The 22,624-nt window shown below is 42.2% G+C and overlaps 1 protein-coding gene across 5 annotated transcripts in view; it reads right to left on the bottom strand.

The window, feature by feature from the left end:
* Positions 1-553: 553 nt before the first annotated feature.
* The window catches only part of LOC118369761 (pleckstrin homology domain-containing family A member 1-like), a 29,607-nt gene continuing 7,536 nt past the window's right edge, over positions 554-22,624 (bottom strand). The window contains exons 2-13 of one of the 5 annotated variants that reach the window (XM_035754426.2): positions 19,632-19,842; positions 17,145-17,201; positions 16,991-17,036; positions 13,997-14,094; positions 13,485-13,616; positions 13,201-13,341; positions 13,009-13,077; positions 7,226-7,290; positions 7,058-7,121; positions 6,816-6,905; positions 6,363-6,433; positions 554-2,712 (exon numbers count right to left, since the gene is read on the bottom strand). In XM_035754426.2, the coding sequence (XP_035610319.1) occupies positions 2,487-2,712; positions 6,363-6,433; positions 6,816-6,905; positions 7,058-7,121; positions 7,226-7,290; positions 13,009-13,077; positions 13,201-13,341; positions 13,485-13,616; positions 13,997-14,094; positions 16,991-17,036; positions 17,145-17,201; positions 19,632-19,772 (1,200 nt within the window). In that variant the 5' untranslated portion in view covers positions 19,773-19,842 and the 3' untranslated portion in view covers positions 554-2,486. The remainder of the gene's footprint in view (positions 2,713-6,362; positions 6,434-6,815; positions 6,906-7,057; positions 7,122-7,225; positions 7,291-13,008; positions 13,078-13,200; positions 13,342-13,484; positions 13,617-13,996; positions 14,095-16,990; positions 17,037-17,144; positions 17,202-19,631; positions 19,843-22,624) is intronic. The other 4 variants (XM_035754427.2, XM_035754428.2, XM_035754430.2 and 1 more) reach the window with 4 other exon arrangements.

Raw genomic sequence — 22,624 nt, 5'->3', positions numbered from 1 at the left:
CCAGATGTAGTCGTTTCTGTTTTCCACAAGCAACCGTATGGCATCATCATTGGTCACTGTGAGCCTCCATTCGACTAAACACAACTCATACCACCACACCCTGTTCAGACTTGACAGGTCAATGATTGGACACACAAATAATGCTGACTGACCATCATTACCAAAGTTCAGTCTGTATAGGAGGGAGTCAAATGTAGTGGCATTTCTACACTGGGAAGAAAGTTAACCGTGTACATTTCACCACCAGGGGGCATAGTGGTCATACAATTAAGTGTGAGGCTACTTAAGAGCAGTTCAACCATTTCTTAGTATTTAGCAGTTTATTCCAGTTTTTTATGCATTCATAGAATTGTCTGCTTTATCTGGACTTCGTCCTTGATTTTATCTCAAAATGTGTTAATGACTAGTGGGAGTTGTATGAGCAGCTGCTGATCTTGATTGAACTGATTTGCAATAATTAAATCAACACATGAACATTATCAAAGTATTTCTTTCAAGTCATCCATGTAGAAATAGCAACACAATTCAAATCTAGTACACAAGACAAAAAGGATTAGAATAACATTTTATTTTTATAGAATTTATGGCACTTTAGCAGCTATATGGTTTTGGCAAAACCACTACTGAGAGCTATTGAAATAAAGACCTTTGAGTAGTATTGTTGGGTTAACCTCTACCTGGCACTACAGGCACAGGGAAGTTCAAACGGAAATATACATCTTACCACATCATTTTACAACATAAACCAATGTTATCACACGCACAAAACAGCAGCTGTCATTGTCATAACTGAACAAATAGGGCAGCAGTCATTAAAATGGTTGAAGCCACTGTACAGTACACAGGTCTGAAGAGGTCAGGCAGGTTTGGTGACCAGTATTTATTTAAACATCATCTCTGCAAGACACTCTGGCCATCCCTTCCCTAGTAGTGACTGCTGTTGACTTTGGTCCCGTACTGAAGCCACCTCACTCTGTCGTTCAACTCACTCCCCCACTAAGCTCCTATTGGTACAAGTCCGAAGATAACCCCAAAACAGTACGCTGCAGGATTAGGCAAACATCCATGGATCGTTGCATGAAATGAGTGCCTTTTGCTTCCCTTTGATATGTTAAGTAAAAATTGTGCACCAACAACACATTTAAGTCTGTTATATTAAATGAAGTAGCCTTTAATATAGACAACACAAAAAATTAAATAAATCAGATTTTTTTGCATCTGTATAAAGACTTGCTAAAGTTGAAAATGTGCTCTTTATGACAGAATGCTAATTAAGGTGATTTTTAAAATTATTTTTTTACCACTTTATACTTCTCAAAAAGGCACCGAATTGGGGGAATGACCCACATGGCTTGCTTTGGAGCTGCACAGTCCTCTCGTACCAGTCCAGTGTGTGCCAACAACTTGTGGGATTGTAAAATCAGATGACGAAAATGTCTGTGAGAATAATTTGGGTCATACACCATACAGTAAAGTAAAACAATAAAGACAACGTTCAATAAGAACAACAGTGAATGTATGAAATGACCAGGCATGATTATTTCTGGAGCTTGACAACTATTCCCTCAGACAATATAGCTTGCTCCCTTAAAATATACACTCACTAGCACACAAATTGTTGAATTAATCTTTGTGTGTAGTCAGGAGTTGCAGGTAAAACTCTTCATTACATTTTAAATCTAAATGTGTAGGTGAACATTAACATTTGATCTGAGGTGGGAGAAAATTACAAATGGCGTGTCTTTGGCATAGAGCTCAGTGTGAATCCCACCCTCCCCACACACACACACACCTGATTGCATGACTTTATGCATGTGTACACAGGCCTCAACTTGAACTGAGCAGATGACTAACAATGAAACACCGGGAGAGAACGCAACCCCTCTGTCCCTGAGTGACTTTCAACTCTAATATCTGACCAGGGTTGACTAGTTGGGTTAGGTAACGAGATGGATGGAGGTCAGACATATTATACAGTCATTCACTTTGGCATGGAGTCCAGTTTCTGCTTTCTGCCATTTCTATCCAGATGACTTCTGGTCAGTTTGGTGGAGGAGACCAGCAACCCCCTGGTTCTGCTTCTCTCCGTTATTCAAAAGCACTCCTCTCATTTCCTCCATTATCACTGTTGTCACACAATATCTCCTAGTTTGTTGGTAGGGGTCAGACTTCACTGACTGGCAGGTCGGTAGGGTCCAAGTCAAGGAGGGGGTTCTGGTGGGTAGCCCTCAAAGGTGCTGCACCGTCTCCATGGCGACTCAAGGCGGCAGCGTAGCCTAGTGGTTAGAGCGTTGGACTAGTAACCGGAAGGTTGTGAGTTCAAACCCCCGAGCTGACAAGGTACAAATCTGTCGTTCTGCCCCTGAACAGGCAGTTAACCCACTGTTCCCAGGCCGTCATTGAAAATAAGAATGTGTTCTTAACTGACTTGCCTGGTTAAATAAAGGTAAAATTAAAATAAAAAAATTAAAGTGTGGTGGCAGCAGTCACTTGGACAGGCGTGTCTCCTGCAGTGACAGTCGGGCGTGGCTGGGTCGTGGCAGGAGGCTCATGAAATGCTCGCTGTCCCACGCCAGGCTCCGGGCGTGCGCCGCCCGCGACAGCAGGGCACTCTGGGTAGGGTGGCACTGCAGATATGGGCGAGCGAGGGACGGGGGGCCCCGGGTGGCTGCTGTAGAATGTGGAAGAGGAGGAACAGCCACAGTACTCCTGCTGAGAGAGGACAGAGGGGTGTGTCCCACAGAATCACAGTCAGACAGGCACCAAGGGTGGTGACGAAAATCTAATTTGGAAAACAGTTGTGAATAGAGTCAGTGGCAGACTTGTGGTGTAGCGGCTGATGCAGCAGCGGTGGTACTAGTAGCAGACAGTAGAAGTGCTGGTAAAGCTGTGACGGTGGTAGTGCAAGCAGTAGTAGTAGCAGTAGTGCTTGTTTTTTTAAAGTTAGTATTTCACTGTCATTTCACTCTCTGTAAAAACAAGAGGGGGTGAGGAATAAAGAAAGACCATGTCAGTGGCCAGTTGGTGATGTTGTTACAGATCTGCCCCTTTAAAAAAATATATATATTACATTTTCGCCTAAAATGACATACCCAAATCTAACTGCCTGTAGGTCAGACCCTGAAGCAAGGATACGCAAATGCTTGGTACCATTTGAAAGGAAACACTGAAGTTTGTGGAAATGTGAAAGGAATGTAGGAGAATAACACAATAGATCTGGTAAAAGATAATGTTCTAGACTGATCCAATGAACCATTTAATTTCTGTTTAAAAAATTGTATCAAGACTGCCCATGTGCTTAATTTCTTTATTATTAACTTTATGTTCAAAATTGTGCACTCCTCAAACAATGGCATGGTATTATTTCACTGTAATAGCTACTGTAAATTGGACAGTGCAGTTAGATTAACAAGAATTTAAGCCTTCTGCCAATATCAGGTATGTCAATGTCCTGGGAAATGTACAACCTCATGGTATTAGAGGGAGCAAGCCAATTAGCACTTATTAGATGTTAACCCAATCTATTCACCCAGCAAAAACAGTTTGTGACCATAAATAAAAGAATGCCCGATTGCCCATGCTGGCATTTCAAATCCCCCCAATCAGTTCAAAATGATATGTAAAACATCAAAGTCATCATAATTCTGTACCATTAATTCAAACATGCAGCCGGAAAGAGAACATGTAAAAATGTGCAAAACTACGAAATAACATATGGAATCATGTAGTAACCAAAGAACCTGTTAAACAATTAAATATATTTTATATTTAATATTCTTCAAATAGCCACCCTTTGCCTTGATGACAGCTTTGCACACTCTTGGAATTCTCTCAAACAGCTTCACCTGGAATGCTTCTCCAACAGTCTTGAAGGAGTTCCCACATATGCTGAGCACTTGTTGGCTGCTTTTCCTTCAATCTGCGGTCCAACTCATCCCAAACCATCTCAATTGGGTTAAGGTTAGGTGATTGTGGAGGCCAGGTCATCTGATGCAGCACTCTCCTTCTTGGTCAAATAGCCCTTACACAGCCTGGAGGTGTGTTGGGTCCTTGTCCTGTTGAAAAACAAATGATAGTCCCACTATGCCCAAACCAGATGGGATGGCGTATTGCTGCAGAATGCTGTGGTTACCATGCTGGTTAAGCGTGCCTTGAATTCTAAATAAATCACTGACAGTGTCACCAGCAAAACACCCCCACACCACCTCCTCCATGTTTCATGGTGGGAATCACACATGCGGAGATCATCACCTACTCTGCGTCTCACAAAGACAGAGGTCGGAACCAAAAATCTCAAATTTGGACATGTCACACCAAAGGACAGATTTCCACCGGTCTAACGTCCATTGCTCATGTTTCTAGGCCCAAGCAAGTCTCTTCTTCTTATTGGTGTCCTTTAGTAGTGGTTTCTTTGCAACAATTAGACCATGAAGGACTGATTCACAGTCTCCTCTGAACAGTTGATGTTGAGATGTGTCTGTTACTTGAACTCTGTGAAGCATTTAGAGGTACCTACCTGCAGCAGAGGTAACTCTGGGTCTTCCTTTCCTGTGGTGGTCCTCATGAGAGCGTTTCATCATAGTGCATGATGATTTTTGCGACTGCACTTGAAGAAACTTCAAAGTTCTTGACATTTTCCAGATTGACTAAACTTCATGTCTAAAAGTAACGGACTGTTGTTTCTCTTTGCTTATTTGAGCTGTTTGTTACATAATATGGACTTGGTCTTTTACAAAATAGGGCTATCTTCTGTATACCACCCCAACCTTCTCACAACAAAACTGATTGGCTCAAACGCATTAAGAAGGAAAGGAATTCTAGGGTTGCTACGATGAAGAATCTCAAAAAGAAAATATATTTGGATTTGTTTAACACTTTGTTGGTTACTACATGATTCCATGTGTGTTATTTTATACTTTTGATGTCTTCACTATTATTCTACAATGTTGAAAATAGTAAAAATAAAGAAAAACCCTGGAATGAATAGGTGTGTCCACACTTTTGACTGGTACTGAAAGAGCAGTTTAATTACATGACTTGAAGCAGACCATTCAACAGAAACACCTACACCATAACGGCCTGTGTGAGAGCAAACAAAGGGCTACGTGATTCTTCAGGTATGCTAGGTCGGTTAGTTCATGAGCTTCCAAGTGTACATATACAGTGGATGTCATCATACAAAACATACACAACACAAACATAAACAGCTAAAACAGTTATTTATGTGAAGATGATAGTGGTTTAGCTCCCAAAGATAGATAAATAAAGTTTGAAGTTAACTGGGTTAACTCTATGCAGGAGACTGCAGAGACACAGTTAGAGAAAGAGAGACAAGGAGAGTGTGAGAGCACATATGATGTGATATAGACAGAAACAAGAAACAGGTCTGTACAACATTTTTTACACAACACTGCAGCACATCTTAGCGAGGTAGCGTCCCAATTCTCATGAAGTGTGCATTCATACACTCCCTCCCTACGACGCATTTAAAAAGAATTGGGTGTTTCCACCATATTGTCCTTTACTTTTAAATCCATCAGGGGAAGTGAAAAAGTGCACACTAAGGTAAGATTCAAATCAGGCTGGCTCCAATATACACCCCTTGGACAATTAGAGCAACTTACAGGAGCAATTAGGGTTAAGGTGCCTTGCTCAAGGGCAAAGACAAATCTTTCACCTCGTCGGCTCCTAGCGACCTTTCGATTACTGGCCCAATGCTCTAAACCGCTAGGCTACCAGCGGTTAAGAGCGGGATGTGTGGGTGTGGAAGCGAATGGGAGACCGTGACTAGCTGCAGAGGTCCAGGGAAGTTAAAGGGATACTGGGAGACTGGTTCTACTTACTCAGAGTCAGATGAACTCTTGGATACCATGTTTATGTCTCTGTGTGCTGTTAGCAATGCTAGTTAGCATTGTGAGCCAATGCTAACTAGCATTAGTTGTAATGACAAAGTCTACAGGTACGGTAGCATTGCGAAACTACCACTAATGTCCCTAACACAGCACACAGAGATCTAAAAATGTATCAACAAGTCATCGGACTCTAAATTTCGCAGTATCCCTTTAAGCTACATTAAGTCAAGGGAATGAGTTTATGGGACTAACCCCAGAGCTGAGGTAGAGCATGAACAGGATGACAGGAAAAGCAAAGAAGCATAGGTAGAGGAGAGAAGGTCTGAGTTGGAGTTACAGAATGGGCAGTGGGGTGGAGAGGTTAGAGCCCACACAGGGAGGTCATTTACAGTTTGTTTTTTAGGGAGGCAGAGTGGTGACTCTTCAGTCCACTCCATGACATCAAAGACCAAAGGTTAGTGAAAAACAATAGTACAGAGAAGGAGCTTTGGGGAACAGGAGCTGACATACGTGCTGCACTCCCCGATTCGGGCCGTATACCTCTGTATACAGGGGTTCGACAGCCGTCTGGCTTGCCGCATCTGCAACAACACAGTGGACAGCTGGATTAGAGCAGGTTGGGAAGGGCCAGGCTTGCCCACAGTACAGGGGGAAAAGAGAGGGAGTGGAAGAGAAAAGAGGAGATGTGGCGACTGCACTACCCATACTATGCCAGGGGGGTTAACACCTACAGTAGAAGGGGGACCAACCTCTACCCTCTGTAGTGAGTACAGAAAGTGACACATACTTTACACTCCTCCCTGCATCCTCACTGTTTGTGTGTGTTGGGCTGCCATAAACACGTGACACAAATAGAGAACAGATCAATGTGTTTCTACTAAGGACCAGACAGACGGGAGACTGAAGAGCCAGAGGACATGCAGTAGCCCTATAATCCCAGTGACGTGGTGGGTGGTTACGTACTGTGGCTGCAGATCTCCCAGGTCCCCGCAGGGCTACGATGGCCCCAGAGACAGCCTTGATCCAGCTGTGCATCTCCTCTGGACTGTCAGCCTGCAGGGAGAGAGGAGACAGGGGACAAAAGGGGCAGATTGTAAAGGGGGAAAGTCAGAGGTGAGAGAAATACATATACTGAGTGGGATATTTCTTAATATTAATCTAGACATATGTCATAGAAAAAATAAATATGTTTAATCTCTTCCCACCTGAATGTAAAAGGTCCTAGAAGTGGTGACAACCTCAAAGAGATTATCCCTCATCATGATGTCACTGGAAATACAAATATAAACAGTGATCAAAATTAAAGTTACATGCAATATATGTGGATGTAGAGGCTTCCTTCAACCATGACAATGCTGAGAGTTGTGCAGTACCTCTGTTTGCACTCCTGAACTTTGTGGACCTCCTTCAATGGAATAATTCTCAGAGGGTCCTTCTCCTGGAGAGAGAGGGGGGTCAAGAGGAAGATAAGTAATTACATTCTATTTTAAGAACCCCAAATTAATAACAAACTGTTTTAACGTGCTATAGCTCAGTTCTGGTGACTTTTTAAAAGGACATTCTACTCCAAAATGACGGAAATGCCGATGATCTAAAATATAATGTCCACCTCCAGAATCGAGCTAAAGAACATATTATTATTATTATTATTTTTTTGCCACCTTTATTTAACCAGGTAGGCAAGTTGAAAACATGTTCTCATTTACAATTGCGACCTGGCCAAGAAAGCAAAGCAGTTCGACACATACAACAACAGAGTTACACATGGAGTAAAACAAACATACAGTCAATAATACAATAGAAAAATAAGTCTATATACAATGTGAGCAAATGAGGTGAGATATAAGGGAGGTAACGGCAAAAAAAAGGCCATGGTGGCGGAGTAAATACAATATAGCAAGTAAAACACTGGAATAGTTGATTTGCAGTGGAAGAATGTGCAAAGTAGAAATACTGGTGCAAAGGAGCAAAATAAATAAATAAATACAGTAGGGGAAGAGGTAGTTGTTTGGGCTAAATTATAGGTGGGCTATGTGCAGGTGCAGTAATCTGTGAGCTGCTCTGACAGCTGGTGCTTAAAGCTAGTGAGGGAGATAAGCGTTTCCAGCCTCAGAGATTTTTGTAGTTCGTTCCAGTCATTGGCAGCAGAGAACTGGAAGGAGAGGCGGCCAAAGGAGCAATTGGTTTTGGGTTAAAGTATTTGTAAAAAAATATTATAACATAGGAGTGGGACCAACCTCTACCCTCTAACCTTAAGTTCATATAGTCAGGTATGCTATTAGCAATAAGCATTATCACCTGTAGCCCCACTAAATATAAATAAATAGGCTGAAGCATGGGGTTGCCTATCTGCATTTACACTGGGCTAATCATTAGTAGAGTCCTGCATCTGTTCGGATACCCATGTTCCCGTGAGTGAGCCATACATTTAAAACAAATTGCGCCGATCTGACCCATATTACGGGCGCAACAATTTGTCTTCCTATAGAGGATAACTGGGTCCGTATTTTACATTCAGAAAAATGTTGTTCATGGAACGAGTATTAAAAATAGCAAAATTGCACGGGGGGCTGGAGTGGGCTGGCTGGGCATTTGGGCAACGTTATTCAATTACTGAGGTCAACACCACGACATTCAGTCGCGAGAGGGGGAAGAGAGGGAGACATAACGTTCTGTGTGGATTTCCAGTGCTTAAGAATGGATTTCCCACCGCCTCGCTGTCCTTTTCCCCCGTAGGATTCCAAGTTGAAGAAGATTCGTTTTGAGCTCCTTACTAAGGGTTAGTATATCCCTGATAATGACCCTTTTCGTCCAGTGGAAAAACTGAAAACTATCTGTTACTGGCAGAGAGACGTGGAACTCTTTCTTATAGGTCTATTAACTCATTAACCGCCTGGTGATGTCACCAAGAAGGCCAAAACTCCATCCCACCAAAACAGCCTGAAATGTCAAGCAGTCTTTTCAAACAGCTCTTACACTAAAAGGGCATTATTGTAATTTTCACAATGTTATACCAAACTCAGTGTGGACATATACTTTTAAAAGATATATATAAAACAAAAAAATAAATGTTTGAGTACACTGGGCTTTAACCTCATCTGCCCATTCCTGCTATTTACAGGGTTACCGTGGAGACGGTGATGGATTTTTACTAAAACCAACCCCCCTCCCCACACACACCAATGTAGCTTCTCTTTCAACATTTTGCTACGTTACAGCCTTACTCTAAAATAAATTACACACAATAACCCTTAATGACAAAGCAAAAACAGTTCATTTGAAACTTTTGAAAATGTATTACAAATTAAAATCTAAAATATCACAAGTTTTCATAAACGATTGGAAATCTGTATTTTTGGGCGCCGATTTCCGCTAATTTTGTTATTATTTTTTATACCTTTTATTTAACTAGGCAAGTCAGTTAAGAACACATTCTTATTTTCAGTGCCTGCCTAGGAACTGTGGTTTAACTGCCTTGTTCAGGGGCAGAACGACAGATTTTCACCTTGTCAGCTCAGGGGTTCCAATCTTACAACCACAGTTAACTAGTCCAACGCTCTAACCATTGCACACCACGAGTAGCCTGCCTGTTAAGCGAATGAAGTAGAAGCCAAGGTAAATTGCTAGCTGGCATTAAACTTATCTTACAAAAAACAATCAATCATAATCACTAGTTATAACTACTGATCCAGTTTAGCAGGCAACCAGGTGAAATTGTGTCATTTCTCTTGCGTTCATTGCACGCAGAGTCAGGGTATATGCAACAGTTTGGGCTGCCTGGCTCATTGCGAACTAATTTGCTAGAATTTTACATAATTATGACATACATTGAAGGTTGTGCAATGTAACAAGAATATTTAGACTTAGGGATGCCACCCGTTAGATAAAATACCAAACGGTTCCGTATTTCACTGAAATAATAAACGTTTTGTTTTCGAAATGATAGTTTCCGGATTCGATCATATTAATGACCAAAGGTTCGTATTTCTGTGTTATTATGTTATAATTAAGTCTGATTTGATAGAGCAGTCTGACTGAGCAGCAGCAGGCCCGTAATCATTGATTCAAACAGCACTTTCGTGCGCTCTTCGCAAGCACAGCGCTGTTTATGACTTCAAGCCTATCAGCCTAATGGCTGGTGTAACCAATGTGAAATGGCTAGCTAGTTAGCTGGGTGTGTGCTAATACTGTTTCAAATGTCACTCGCTTTTAGATTTGGAGTAGTTATTCCCCTTGCGCTGCAAGGGCCGCGGCTTTTGTGGAGCGATCGGTAACAATGCTTCGAGTGTGGCTGTTGTCTATGTATTCCTGGTTCGAGCCCAGGTAGGGGCAAGGAGGGGGACGGAAGCTATACTGTTACACTGGCAATACTATAGTGCCTATAAGAACATCCAATAGTCAAAGGTATATGAAATACAAATGGTAGAGACAAATAGTCCTATAAATACTATATTAACTACAACCTAAAACCTCTTACCTTGGAATATTGAAGTCTCATGTTAAAAGGAACCACCAACTTTCATATGTTCTCATGTTCTGAGCAAGGAAATTAAACGTTAGCTTTTTTACATGGTGCACATTTTACATGGCACACATTTTTACATGGCACATATTACTTTCTTCTCCAACACTTTGTTTTTGCATTATTTAAACCAAATTGAACATGTTTCATTATTTATTTGAGGCTAAATTGATTTTATTGATGTTTTATATTAAGTTAAAATAAGTGTTAATTCAGTATAGTTGTAATTGTCATTATTACAAATGGAAGAATTTAAAAGGCCGATTAATCGGTAGCGGCTTTTTTTGGTCCTCCAATAATCGGTTTCGTTATTAAAAAATCATAATCGGTCGACCTCTACTTTACTCATTACTTTGTTGAAGCACCTTTGGCAGCGATTTCAGCGATGAGTCTTCTTGGGTATGACACTACAAGCTTGGCACACCAATATTTGGGGAGTTTCTCCCATTCTTCACTGCAGAGCCTCTCAAGCTCTGTCAGGTTGGATGGGGAGTGTCACTGCAGAGCTATTTTCAGGTCTCTCCAGAGATGTTCGATCGGGTTCAAGTCCGGGCTCTGGCTGGGCCACTCAGGACATTCAGAGACTTGTCCCTGAAGCCACTCCGTTGTCTTGGCGGTGTGCTTAGGGTTGTTGTCCTGTTGGAACGTAAAACCCTCACCCCAGTCTGAGGTCCTGAGAAGGTTTTAATCAAGGATCCCTCTGTACTTTGCTCCGTTCATCTTTGCCTCGATCCTGACTAGTCTCCTAGTCCTTGCCGCTGAAAAACATCCCCACAGCAGGATGCCGCCACCACGTTTCACCATAGGGATGGTGCCAGGTCTCCTCCAGACATGACACTCCAAGAGGCTGCCTGTGCCTTTTTACTGAGGAGTGGCTTCCGTCTGGTCACTCTCCCATAAAGACCTTATTGGTGGAGTGCTGCAGAGATGGTTGTCCTTCAGGAAGGTTATCCCATCACCACAGAGGACCATCGGGTTCTTGAGCACCTCCCTGACAAAGGCCCTCCTCCCCATTTGCTCAGTTTGGCCAGGTGGCCAACTCTAGGAAGAGTCTTGGTGGATCCAAACTTCTTCCATTTAAGAAGTATGGATACCACTGTGTTCTTTTTTTTTACCCCCCTTTTTCTCCACAATTTCGTGGTATCCAACTGTTTTTAGTAGCTACTATCTTGTCTCATCGCTACAACTCCCGTGCGGGATCGGGAGAGACGAAGGTTGAAAGTCATGCGTCCTCCGATTCACAACCCAACCAAGCCGCACCAATGTGTCGGATGAAACACTGTGCACCTGGCAACCTTGGTTAGCACGTACTGCGCCCGGCCCGCCACAGGAGTCGCTGGTGCGCGATGAGACAAGGATATCCGTACCGGCCAAGCCCTCCCGAACCCGGACGACGCTATGACAATTGTGCGTCGCACCACGGACCTCCCGGTCGCGGCCGGTTACGACAGAGCCTGGGCGCGAACCAAATCTCTGGTGGCACAGCTGGCGCTGCAGTACAGCGCCCTTAACCACTGTGCCACCCGGGAGGCCCCGCCACTGTGTTCTGGGGACATTTAATGCTGCAGGCATTTTTTGGTACCATTCCCCAGATCTGTGCCTCGACACAATCCTGTCTCGGAGCGCTACAGACAATTCCTTTGACCTCATGGCTTGGTTTTTGCTCAGACATGCACCGTCAACTGTGGGACCTTATATAGACAAGTGTGTGCCCTTCCAAATCATGTCCAATCAATTGAATTTACCACAGGTTGACTCCAATCAAGTTGTAGAAACATCTCAAGGATGATCAATGGAAACAGGATGCACCTGAGCTGAATTTCAAGTCACATAGCAAAGGGTCTGAATACCTTTTTTACATAAGTATGTTTTTTTTTTTTGTTATATAAATTTGCCATAATTTCTAAAAACCTGTTTTCGCTTTGTCATTGTGGGGCACTGTGTGTAGATTGATGAGGAAAATGTGTTATTTAATTCATTTTAGAATAAGGTTGTAACGTAACAAAATGGGTAAAAAGGGAAGGGGTCTGAATACTTTCCAAATGCATTGTATATTAGACTCTGGGAATTCCCTCCCTATGGCACTCTTAACTTGAATGCTCCTCGAGAGGAATATTTCTCTCACACACAAGCTGACTAGGTGAATAGATAAACTATTTTACAATGGGGTTGTCTGATTTTTCTAGTCATTATTTGTTTTGTTTGCAGAGGAAATGTAAATGTGGACTGTTTTAGCCACTTCAAAGTGCACCTTGGACAATTTTCTATTTTTTAAATATATTTTTTTAATAATAAAATGTAAGGCACGTCTTTTGGGCTCCTTTCTGTTGAGCAAAACCAACTTTCAAGGCCTTATTGATACAGTATTATTTGGAACGCAAAGAAGACAAGGGAGAAAGACTGTCGTTGGGCATTGTTGATGATAAATAGACACATGCTGGAGAAAAAATGGGCAAGCATGGAAGTTCTTCGTGGAGTGTGTGTGTAGTAGGGCACATAGACAAGGACATGCTAGGACATGTGTAGCAGAGGCACAAGATTCCAGGAACATGAGGTGGAGCATGCCAGGACAAGCGAGTGTGTGAGTCCTAAGTCATTCTAGTATGCTTTCCAGTGTTGATGAAAAGGACTTACCAGGTCTGATTTGAAGTAACTCATTGAGTTCTCCTCCAGTAAGAAATATCTCCTTTTCCAATTCCTCATCTGGGAAAAAAAGAGCATAAAAACACACATTCCTTCTTCATTCTACTGCCCCCCTACTGTAACACTCCAGACCTCAAACTAAGATCCCCCCTACTGTAACCCACTATAGTCCCCTGCACTCACCACAGCTCCCTGCTTCACACAATAGCCAGACTTGATTACAGTCTTGTCTTGGGTCGGCCTGCCCAGGAAGTATGGCAGCTGGTTGTGGGATCTCTGCAGCAACTCTCGCTCGGAACCCTCCTGGCCCTCGCCCCTTTCCTGCTTTTGGGTTTGGGGGGGGGGGATACACCTGAGTTGTGTAGTCCCCTAAAAATGGTCTGTAGATGCTCAAACTATCAACTGCAACTCCACTGAAAATGAACTACCTAGCGTTAGGGATAGATAGGGGGGCTAGCCTTGCCTACCTGCATCTGAGTTATGATGGGAACTCCCCCGATGATGTCAGTCCTGTAGGAGACCTGCTTCTTGGGTCCCAGGTTGTCCAGAAGGGCTTTCTGGGTCTCCACATTATGTTGGCCATCATAGGACTTTGGCACCTGCAAGAGAAAATGGTGTGAAAAACATTCCTAACATGTACAGGATACCTTGATTCCTCCTGTTTTACTACTTCTACTGATTACTCCTGCTTCTAGCTCTGTGGTCGAACCAGCGATCTTTCGGTTACTTGCCCAACGTTCTAACCGTTAGGCAACCTGCTGCCCAGAAAGGTCTCTCCTAACAATAACCATCCTGCCAGTCACCCTCTTGACTATCCCACACATGGGAAATCTTGAGATTTTACTAACTTTACTAGGAGTCTATGACTTCAGTCATTAACAGGAAGTCAATTTTCTAAAGAGGACTAGGCTATGTATTCTTGTGTGTGAAACAAGTCCTCAGCAATAAAAGACAGTGCAGCATTTAGTGAGAGACTCACAGTGATTTTGGTGGCCTTATTGAGAGCGTTCACCCAGTCCACCAGGTCCTGCTGATCATTGGCCTGGAGGAAGAATTTCCTCATGCCAGCGTTGATGACTGAGAAAGAGGAAGGGAAATACCAAGAAAGGGATGGAAGACATCAAAAATAGGCTTAATAGGGAGTGACACATTCAAAAGAGAAAAAAAATAGCACAAATATATATATATATATATATATATAAAATTGTATATATCTAATCTATATATATATATCTAATTGGGTCCCTGGTGACAATATAGAAGTTAAAAGACTGTAGCTTAATTAGAGCTGGTTGAGAGGAAATAGAGTGGATTGTCCAGCCTGCTCTCAGACTACACGTAACATAGCAAATGTAAATCCGGGACACTAAAATTAGTATGAGATTTTCCATTTGGTATGGTTACTTACATAAGACAGGTTACTTAAGGCAAATAATAGAAAATGCTCTGACCAGGTTGGATTGTATGCTGTTCCTAATAGGACAGGGGATAACAGGAGCATTGGGTCCATTATATGAGAGAGTGGAGAATTGCATCAAGGCAATCATCAGCCCAGTCTAATGACCTTCCACCAATGTTAACAAAAGGGGCTCAAGACTCTTACAAATTGCACACACCAATGACAAAGGGTTTTTAGGTCAAAGCCTGATTAGCTCTGAACCAGTGATTCTGGCACAGAGTGCTCCTGTCGCCATCTTTCATTATCTCTTAATTATTTTATCCCTCCCTTCACTTTCCCGCTTTCGCTTTCAGATCATTGGGTTAAATTACATTGCATTATAGCCTGGGTGATGGTGCAGCGAATAGATCTAAGCACTAGAACTTTGTGACACAATGGCCATCATTCTTTTTAGTTTCTATGAGTGTGGGTGTGCACGTGTGTTGCTTGCACCAGTGACCAAACAGACTCACACTAGCTAGTCAAACTTGTACATGCCATAGGTTATCATTCCATCTGGTCGTGCCGGTCTTGACCGCATCAAATCGATGTAATGAAGCTAGCTAAGATAACCAGCTATGTTAGCCAGCTAACTCGCTAGCTACCAAGGCGAAATTAGGCTATTTTGATGCACTTCCGTCCTTGTCTACAACTCCATTCAAAATCAATCCATTTTTGATTCTCGTAACTATTCGAATACCAACGTCCATTTGGATATTCGAATAACCATCCCTAAGTCCCACTTGTTCTGACCACACAAAAACCGCAGTGATGGAAAATGAAAGGAGACATCGTGACCATTGACTGAACATTAATGGTGTGGAATGAATGAGTGACTCAATGAGTGGGAGGTGATTAGTAAGAGGCTGTCATGCCATGGGCATTTTGTTAAACCTACTAACAACGAGATCATGGAAAAAGAAAGACGAGGTTATAAATCAATCCAAAAGTGACAGAATTGAAACAAGAAGAAACCAAAATCGTACCAATGTGGCATACACGGGTGTGTATGCCACATTACCACGTACAATTTACCCCACTATAAACTGTAAGTCTGGCTGAAGGGGTGTGTAGACCAAGGGTGGTGGGGGCTCTCAAAGGAAGTGAATAATAAGCTGGGAGGGCGATATCTAAGATCTGACTCACAGCTGCGATCACACACAAAACATGTGTGTTGTTGAGTCACACAGCTGGGCCGCAGCATCAGAGCCACACACACACACGGACAGGAATCCTAGCTTGCCACACGGACAGGAATCCTAGCTTGCCACTGATCCTTGTTTTACTGTAAGCCCATCTGGAAGTATGACAGCCTTTCCCAAATGACTTTTCCTGAAAACACCAATTAAGAGCTACTTTTAAAAGACATGGGAGTTAGGAAGGGGTGCGATGGTAATAAATGTGGAAATCAACAAAAACATGGCATGCAAACAGTGGTTTAAAAATACCCCAGACTTTTGAGAATGGGTTCCGATTCGGATGCCAGCATCCTGTCAAAACCCCAACACACACACACACAACGGTGTGGTGATGACGGGGTCGGTTCTGTCACATACACACTTGTGTTTCCTTCGTAGCCTAGTGGTTAGAGTGTTGGACTAGAAACCGGAAGGTTGCGAGTTCAAATCCCTCGGGTGACAAGGTACAAATCTGTCGTTCTGCCCCAGAACAGGCAGTTAACCCACTGTTCCCAGGCCGTTATTGAAAATAAGAATGTGTTCTTAACTGACTTGCCTGGTTAAATAAAGGTAAAATACAAATAAAATATTGAGGGCGAAGGGGAGAATGCTGACACACACACACACACACACACACACACACAGGCCAAAAAGAGATTGTATTTTAAAATAATAATTTCAAACCTTTTATTATATTGAGACATGATCACATAGGCCTATGTCTGTTTTTTTGTTCATGGGAGTACTTGGGAACAGAAAAAAATAAAATTGGTCCGTGGGCCGCCAGTTGACGCCCCCTGATGTACAGTACCCTGATCAGCTGCATGTGTCTTTTGGATAAACAGCTGAAGCTATGCAGGGTTGTCCGTAGCGTGGAGACAAGCCGCAGGAAAATCAAGCTGAGGTGATAGAGGTGAGAGAAGGGCAAGAAGGATGCATTCCTCCCTTAGGTTCAAGTCAATCTAAACAACCCAGCCTTGTGTACATGGTGGCATCTGTCAGGGCAGACCTTGAACTGGCTCTTTGAGATGTCACTGTCATGTCAATCCTGAAAAAAAGCTGGATTTATTGCTGAACAGAAACATGGACTCACCTACCCCCCAATATCATTAGTCATTTCAACTCATGCAAATGGGAAAAAGAGCCCATGGCCATATAAATAACGGAACATTTGGTGTTCACTAACATTCTAAATCTAGAAACTAAGTTTGCTGAAATCTGTATATCTATAGCTGTGGTTTAGTATGAGTTTAAAAATACTTTAGGTCATGAAAAAAGTTGAGCCAAGTTACAACCACTTCCCTATTAATTGAGCAGAGGAACTGAGAGGAAAGAGAATAGTTGTCCTCAATCTTACCGAAGCAATACTCTGCCTTGGGTCTCTGCTTAGTGGCGTCGCTGACCTACGAGGCAAGAGAAGTACAAAAACCTAAAATAATGAATTTAATATCCCTTTTTCAACAAGCACCTATAAAATCAATTATTTGCAAATTCTTCAGCAAATCTCTTACCTTGGAGATGTAGGTGAGTTTGAGTGAGCCAACACAGTCCGCACTGATGGGCAGGTTCTAATGGAAAAATGTGGGTGAGGAACTATTAGATACCATTGAATACTGTCCATTGTTGCAAACCCTGACCGTATAATATGTGGGGTGCTCTCATATTATGTATTTGGATTACTCTAAAGAAGAGCGACTTGGAGGGGACTGGATGGGGGTGAGAACTTGAGTAATCAATTCAAGGTTATTCCATTATTGTTAATCTAATACAAGAACAACATTTTTTAGCAGGTTCAATTTTTTAGCAGGTTCAATTTATAAGCACTAACAGAATTTCAAACTCTAAGATGTGTTTAATGTTTGTGGAGTGTCAGTGCAGTGGAAATATATTAAGTTATTTTCAGAACCACCAGTAATTGGAACAATGGCATACTGCTAACTTTTTTGCATTCAGCCCCGTTTCACACCAAAATACTCAAAATGATATGTATACGGAACAAAAATAAAATGTAACATGTAAAAGGTTGGCCCATGTTTCATGAGCTGAAACCAAAAAGATCCCTGAAATGTTCCATACGCACAAATAGCTTATTTCTCTCCAATTTTGTTTACATCCCAGTTAGTGAGCATTTCTCCTTTGCCAAGATAATACATCCACCTGACAGGGGTGGCATATAAAGAAGCTGATTAAACAGCATAATCATTACACAGGTGCACCTTGTGCTGGGGACAATAAAAAGCCACTCTAAATGTGCAGTTTTTTCACACAACGCAATGCCACATGTCTAAAGTTGAGGGAGAGTGAAATTGGCATGCTGACTGCAGGAATGTCCACCAGAGCTATTGCCAGCCAATTGAATGTTCCTTTCTCTACCATAATCTGCCTCCAACGTAATTTTTGAGAATTTGGCAGTACATCCAACCGGCCTCACAACCACGCCAGCCCAGGACCTCCACATCCGGTTTCTTCACCTGCGGGATCTTCTGAGACCAGCCACCCAGACAGCTGATGTACTGGAGGACTATTTCTGTCTCTATTTCTATCTCAAACTCCTTTTGTGGATAAAATAACAAATTCTGATTGGCTGGCCTGGCTCCCAAGTGGGTGGGCCTATGCCCTCCCAGGCCCACTCATGGCTGCACCCTTGCCCAGTCATGTGAAATCCATAGATTAAGGCCGAATGAATTCATTTTAATTGACTGATTTCCTTATATGCACTGTAACTCAGTAAAATCTTTGAAATTGTTGCGTTTATATTTTAATTCAGTAGAGAGAGAGTTGAGAAAGAGAGAGATTATTTCAAATGCCCATCCCTACAAGTAACATCCACAGACCTGGGTGATTCTCATGTTGAATCCAGTACCCTATTTTTCTCAATCCTAGTTATATTGGCAACCCATGCTCGTTGTTGCATCTTCAGAGCTCCCCTCTTTCTAAATTTCAAACATATTTTAATCTGTCACATGAAACCGCTTGTATGTGCAGTTCGCTTTTGACAACAGTATTACCTAGTCGATCTGTGCAAGAAAATAGCCTATTCCAAATAGACTCTGGGACAATAGATCCCATATTCATACAAGCAGTAGGCCATGGCAACATCAAAAAACAAACTTTAAAAAGCAAATGAGGCTGACACAACCAATCAGAACGTTTTACTGAAAATGTTGCTCAACTTATTTCTTCACATTATAAGAGCAGCAATGCGCACAAGGCAGTAGACTACACACGAATGTTCATTCCATAATGCAATTAGCGGGAAAACACTGTAGTCAAAACCAGACTGCACATACACGCGGTTTCATGTGACAAAGATTAACCTATAGACAGATATGCATGACCGGTCAAATGTATTTCTATTGACTGGTATTTCCATCAATGAATTGGCTACAAAGCATTATTTTGCAATGGGATTTTCCCCCCTCATAGCAGGACAATTGGTCAGGGGCAGTTTAATTGATCTGCTTTTCATTTTATTACCGGCTAATGGAAACCCTGGTACAAACTCTTGTCTGAGGACATGAGTCTCATTACGTAACACTTTTACAAGTTCCTGTAAAAAAAAACCAATCAGATTTTAAATAACATTGTATTCACCTATGAGGTATCATCTAGATTAGTAAATGATTTTATTCGCTTATATGCCTTCAGAATGGGGTTCTTATGTTCAAAACACTCATTAACGAAACGGCAAAGAAGCTCAAGTTCGGGAAAAAGTCTGATTTAAAGTTATAATAATGTTATTATTTTATTTGGTTTTATGTTTACCTCAGGTCTTTTCATTAGGGGAGCAATGTTGAAAAATATTTGAATTTGATTTGTGTATTACTTTTTTGGACTGCTGCAGTAATGACAATGTTGTGGAAATTGTGGTCAAATGCATATTATCTGATCAATAAACATAATTATGAAATAGATAAGAACATATGCTAATCTCAGTAGTGAAAAATGACAGTTTTGTGAGAATGACCCAGCTAATGCTAGCCATCGTACTGTGTTACCTGAGGGTTGTCCATGTACCACACCAGGCTGCCCGGTTGGGTGTCCAGGATGAAATAGCGACGCAGGAACTTCCCACTGCTCTCGTTTTCCTCGATGTCCAGGAAGCCACAGATCCGGTTCTGCCGATCCACGTAAGGCATCTCCCAGCCGGCACATTCCCTGGCCCAGGGGCCGGGAGAGAGGAGGGGAAGAGGGTAGATGGAGGACAGCCTGGAGGGAGGAGAGAGAGAGGGTACTGAAGGGTTGCGGTCTAGTGCTAGAAAGCCTTGCCTGCCTCTCTGCTACTCTGCTCTGCCCCTGGTACTGGCTACACTTGGGATCATGTGACAAACTTTAACCCCGCCTCCTTTATCCCTTTCCATCTAGCCTAATCAGTTTCCCTCGGTCACCCATTCTACCATCCCCCTCTTGCTCCTTTTTTCTCCTCCCTCCGGCTCTTCATTCACATCTGGTAAGCCTTTGCAGTCTTCCCAAGCCTTTCCTTCTTTTACCTCCACAAAATCAGAGCTGAGAATTATTAGCCCAGGTCTACTTAAGTTATTAATTAATTTCCTAGAAAGTAACCGGACTGAGAACACAATTTCATTTACAGTACAGTCCAGGAGCTGAGTCATCAACACAACAATCAAATACTCTGAGGAGCTGGGGTGAGCAATATTTAACCCAAAGACTAAGCAGCCAGCCAACTAACTCACTGACATCTCCTGGTGGATAAAATTGTATTACAGATATCAGCTCTCCAACTCAAAGACTAGTGAAAGATTAAGACATGCAGTTCAAAGTAAAAATTGTGGGGGCATAATACTGTATACATTGCTGTAATTTCTGATTGAAGTAATTGTAGTTATTAACAGAACTTTGAGTCCACGATAAAGGACCATCTTTCTCTCCCTACCTCTGCCTCAGATAAAGAGGCTGGGACATTATGAGCATTGTGTGGGAGGATAGGGGCAAAGCTGGGACAAAAGGCCTGCTTGTTGTGCATTGTGTAAAGGGCTGACGACATCAGGGCTAGCCCCCGCAGCCCCTGGAGTCATTCAGTAGACACACGCACAGACGCTTGACGAAACATTGTCAGGGCTGATCCTAAACATTGATTTTAAAGAGTGTATGAAGGAGAAGTTCAGACTAGCTGGAGATGAATCTTGGTCAACAGTGACTGGAGCATGTGTACGTCCACACTTACACAAGAGTGCATTAAGATTTTCAGGGGGAGATTTCTATAGTATTGCAACATGCGAAGCCTCTAAATCCAACTGACACTTTGACTGTAGGGCAACATAGAAATGAGGAAATTAGGCGTTCCATGTGTGACGAGAGAGAGATCAAAAACAGAGAAGAGGGGGGTAAGCAACAGACTACAGAACCACCATGTTAGAAAGGTCAAATAAGAGAAGGTCAAGGGGGGTGAAGCAGATCATGGGCTTGGTCCCAACTCAAACATCAGTGTCCACATTCATTCCTCGTATAATGCGAGAGAGTGGCTTTGTCCACCACTGGCAACCAACGGCTGAGCAATAAAACAGAACAAAAGGAGAGGTGTAGAGAGGGAGGGAGAAAGAAAGTGACAGAAAAGAAGGAGAGGTCATTGGGGAAGTGAGACAGGAGAATGACGGAAACGGTAAGGGAGTGAAGTGGGATGGGGCTTGTGATGAAGAACAATGGCTTCCTACTGTGTCATCATGAGTAAGGGAGGGCGAAGGTCAACTTTGTGCGACTTTCATCTAAACATTCTTCACTAGTTCGAATAGGTCAAATTAATTCCAGTCTCACAAAAAGATTCTGCAATGAGTTTGTTAAGATTGCGGCAGATAAGCCTAATATTTATTAAGAGTAAAGATTCTTGTCCCAGGCACCTACTCTGCGTTCTAGCAGAGCAATCAGTGAAGAGACTAGTCCAACTGGGGGGGACATTTCTTGATTTGAGGGGTAAAAAATGTAATAAAAATGTTTATACTTATCTAAAACAATGCATAAATCCATGATGCTTTTTAGGCTAGAAACAAGTGATAAAATGCCCTAGGAAGATGCAACTGATGCACATTGGAATATCTTTGGTTTGTCTCTATGAGCTACGATCTTCTAAAGTGAAAGAGTTAAAGAAATTGGATTTTGCTTGGGAAGTAATCTTATTCAATGTTTGACTGTCGATATCAATACTTTTTGACCGTACCACTTTGATTTCAACAAAACTTTACATACATATTTGCCCATGGTAGAAGTGGCCTGAAAGTGACATTGTGAACCTGAATGCCAAAACATTAATGAGATAGAGGTGCTGAAAGTTCACACATTTTGCATTCCCAGCCATACAATGAGACATCCATGTTTTCATCACTGGAAAAGATAAACGGTTGTGTTTGATATTGTTTAAAAGCTTATTCAAGTTTGTCAAACTATTTGATAATTTCTTGAAAAATTCTACATTTTATCTTAGATCCTAATTTACATCATCTGAGGTGATTGTGTGTTGTGCCCGCCATCAGTTGACACACAGCATGCTCTTGAATGTTTTGGCATCCAGGTACAAAAAGTCATTTTCTGACCACTTCTACCATGGGCAAATATGTACGGCAAGTTTCGTTCAAATCAAAAGGGGTCCGGTCAAAGAGTGATTTAAATCAAATGGAACGATCTCATAACCAGTCTCTCACTCTGCCGGTCTGCTCAGACTAGGCCTTTTAGGCGATATATTTTTTTAAATATTTATTTGCCTCTCCTTCACGATATGCTCAGTCTCAGCACGCCTGGTGAAGTCAGGCCAAAAGGTCCACAAATTAACTAACAGACAGTTAAGACAATGCTACCGACAAGCCTGGTCACGCTCCTGCTGGCATGCACCATTATCTGCAGTTTGGTGGGGTTTCACACAGGAATCGACCAACAACCAAGTCAAGCACTTCAGTCCACCCACAAAATATTGTTAAAACCACTATAACAACATTACACTGCCATAGCGTGTGTTTGTGTCAGTATGCACTTGTGAATTCCT

This window comes from Oncorhynchus keta, chromosome 36 (assembly GCF_023373465.1).
Source record: "Oncorhynchus keta strain PuntledgeMale-10-30-2019 chromosome 36, Oket_V2, whole genome shotgun sequence".
In the NCBI taxonomy this organism is placed as follows: domain Eukaryota; kingdom Metazoa; phylum Chordata; class Actinopteri; order Salmoniformes; family Salmonidae; genus Oncorhynchus; species Oncorhynchus keta.
This window is presented reverse-complemented; position numbering and strand designations above follow the sequence as displayed.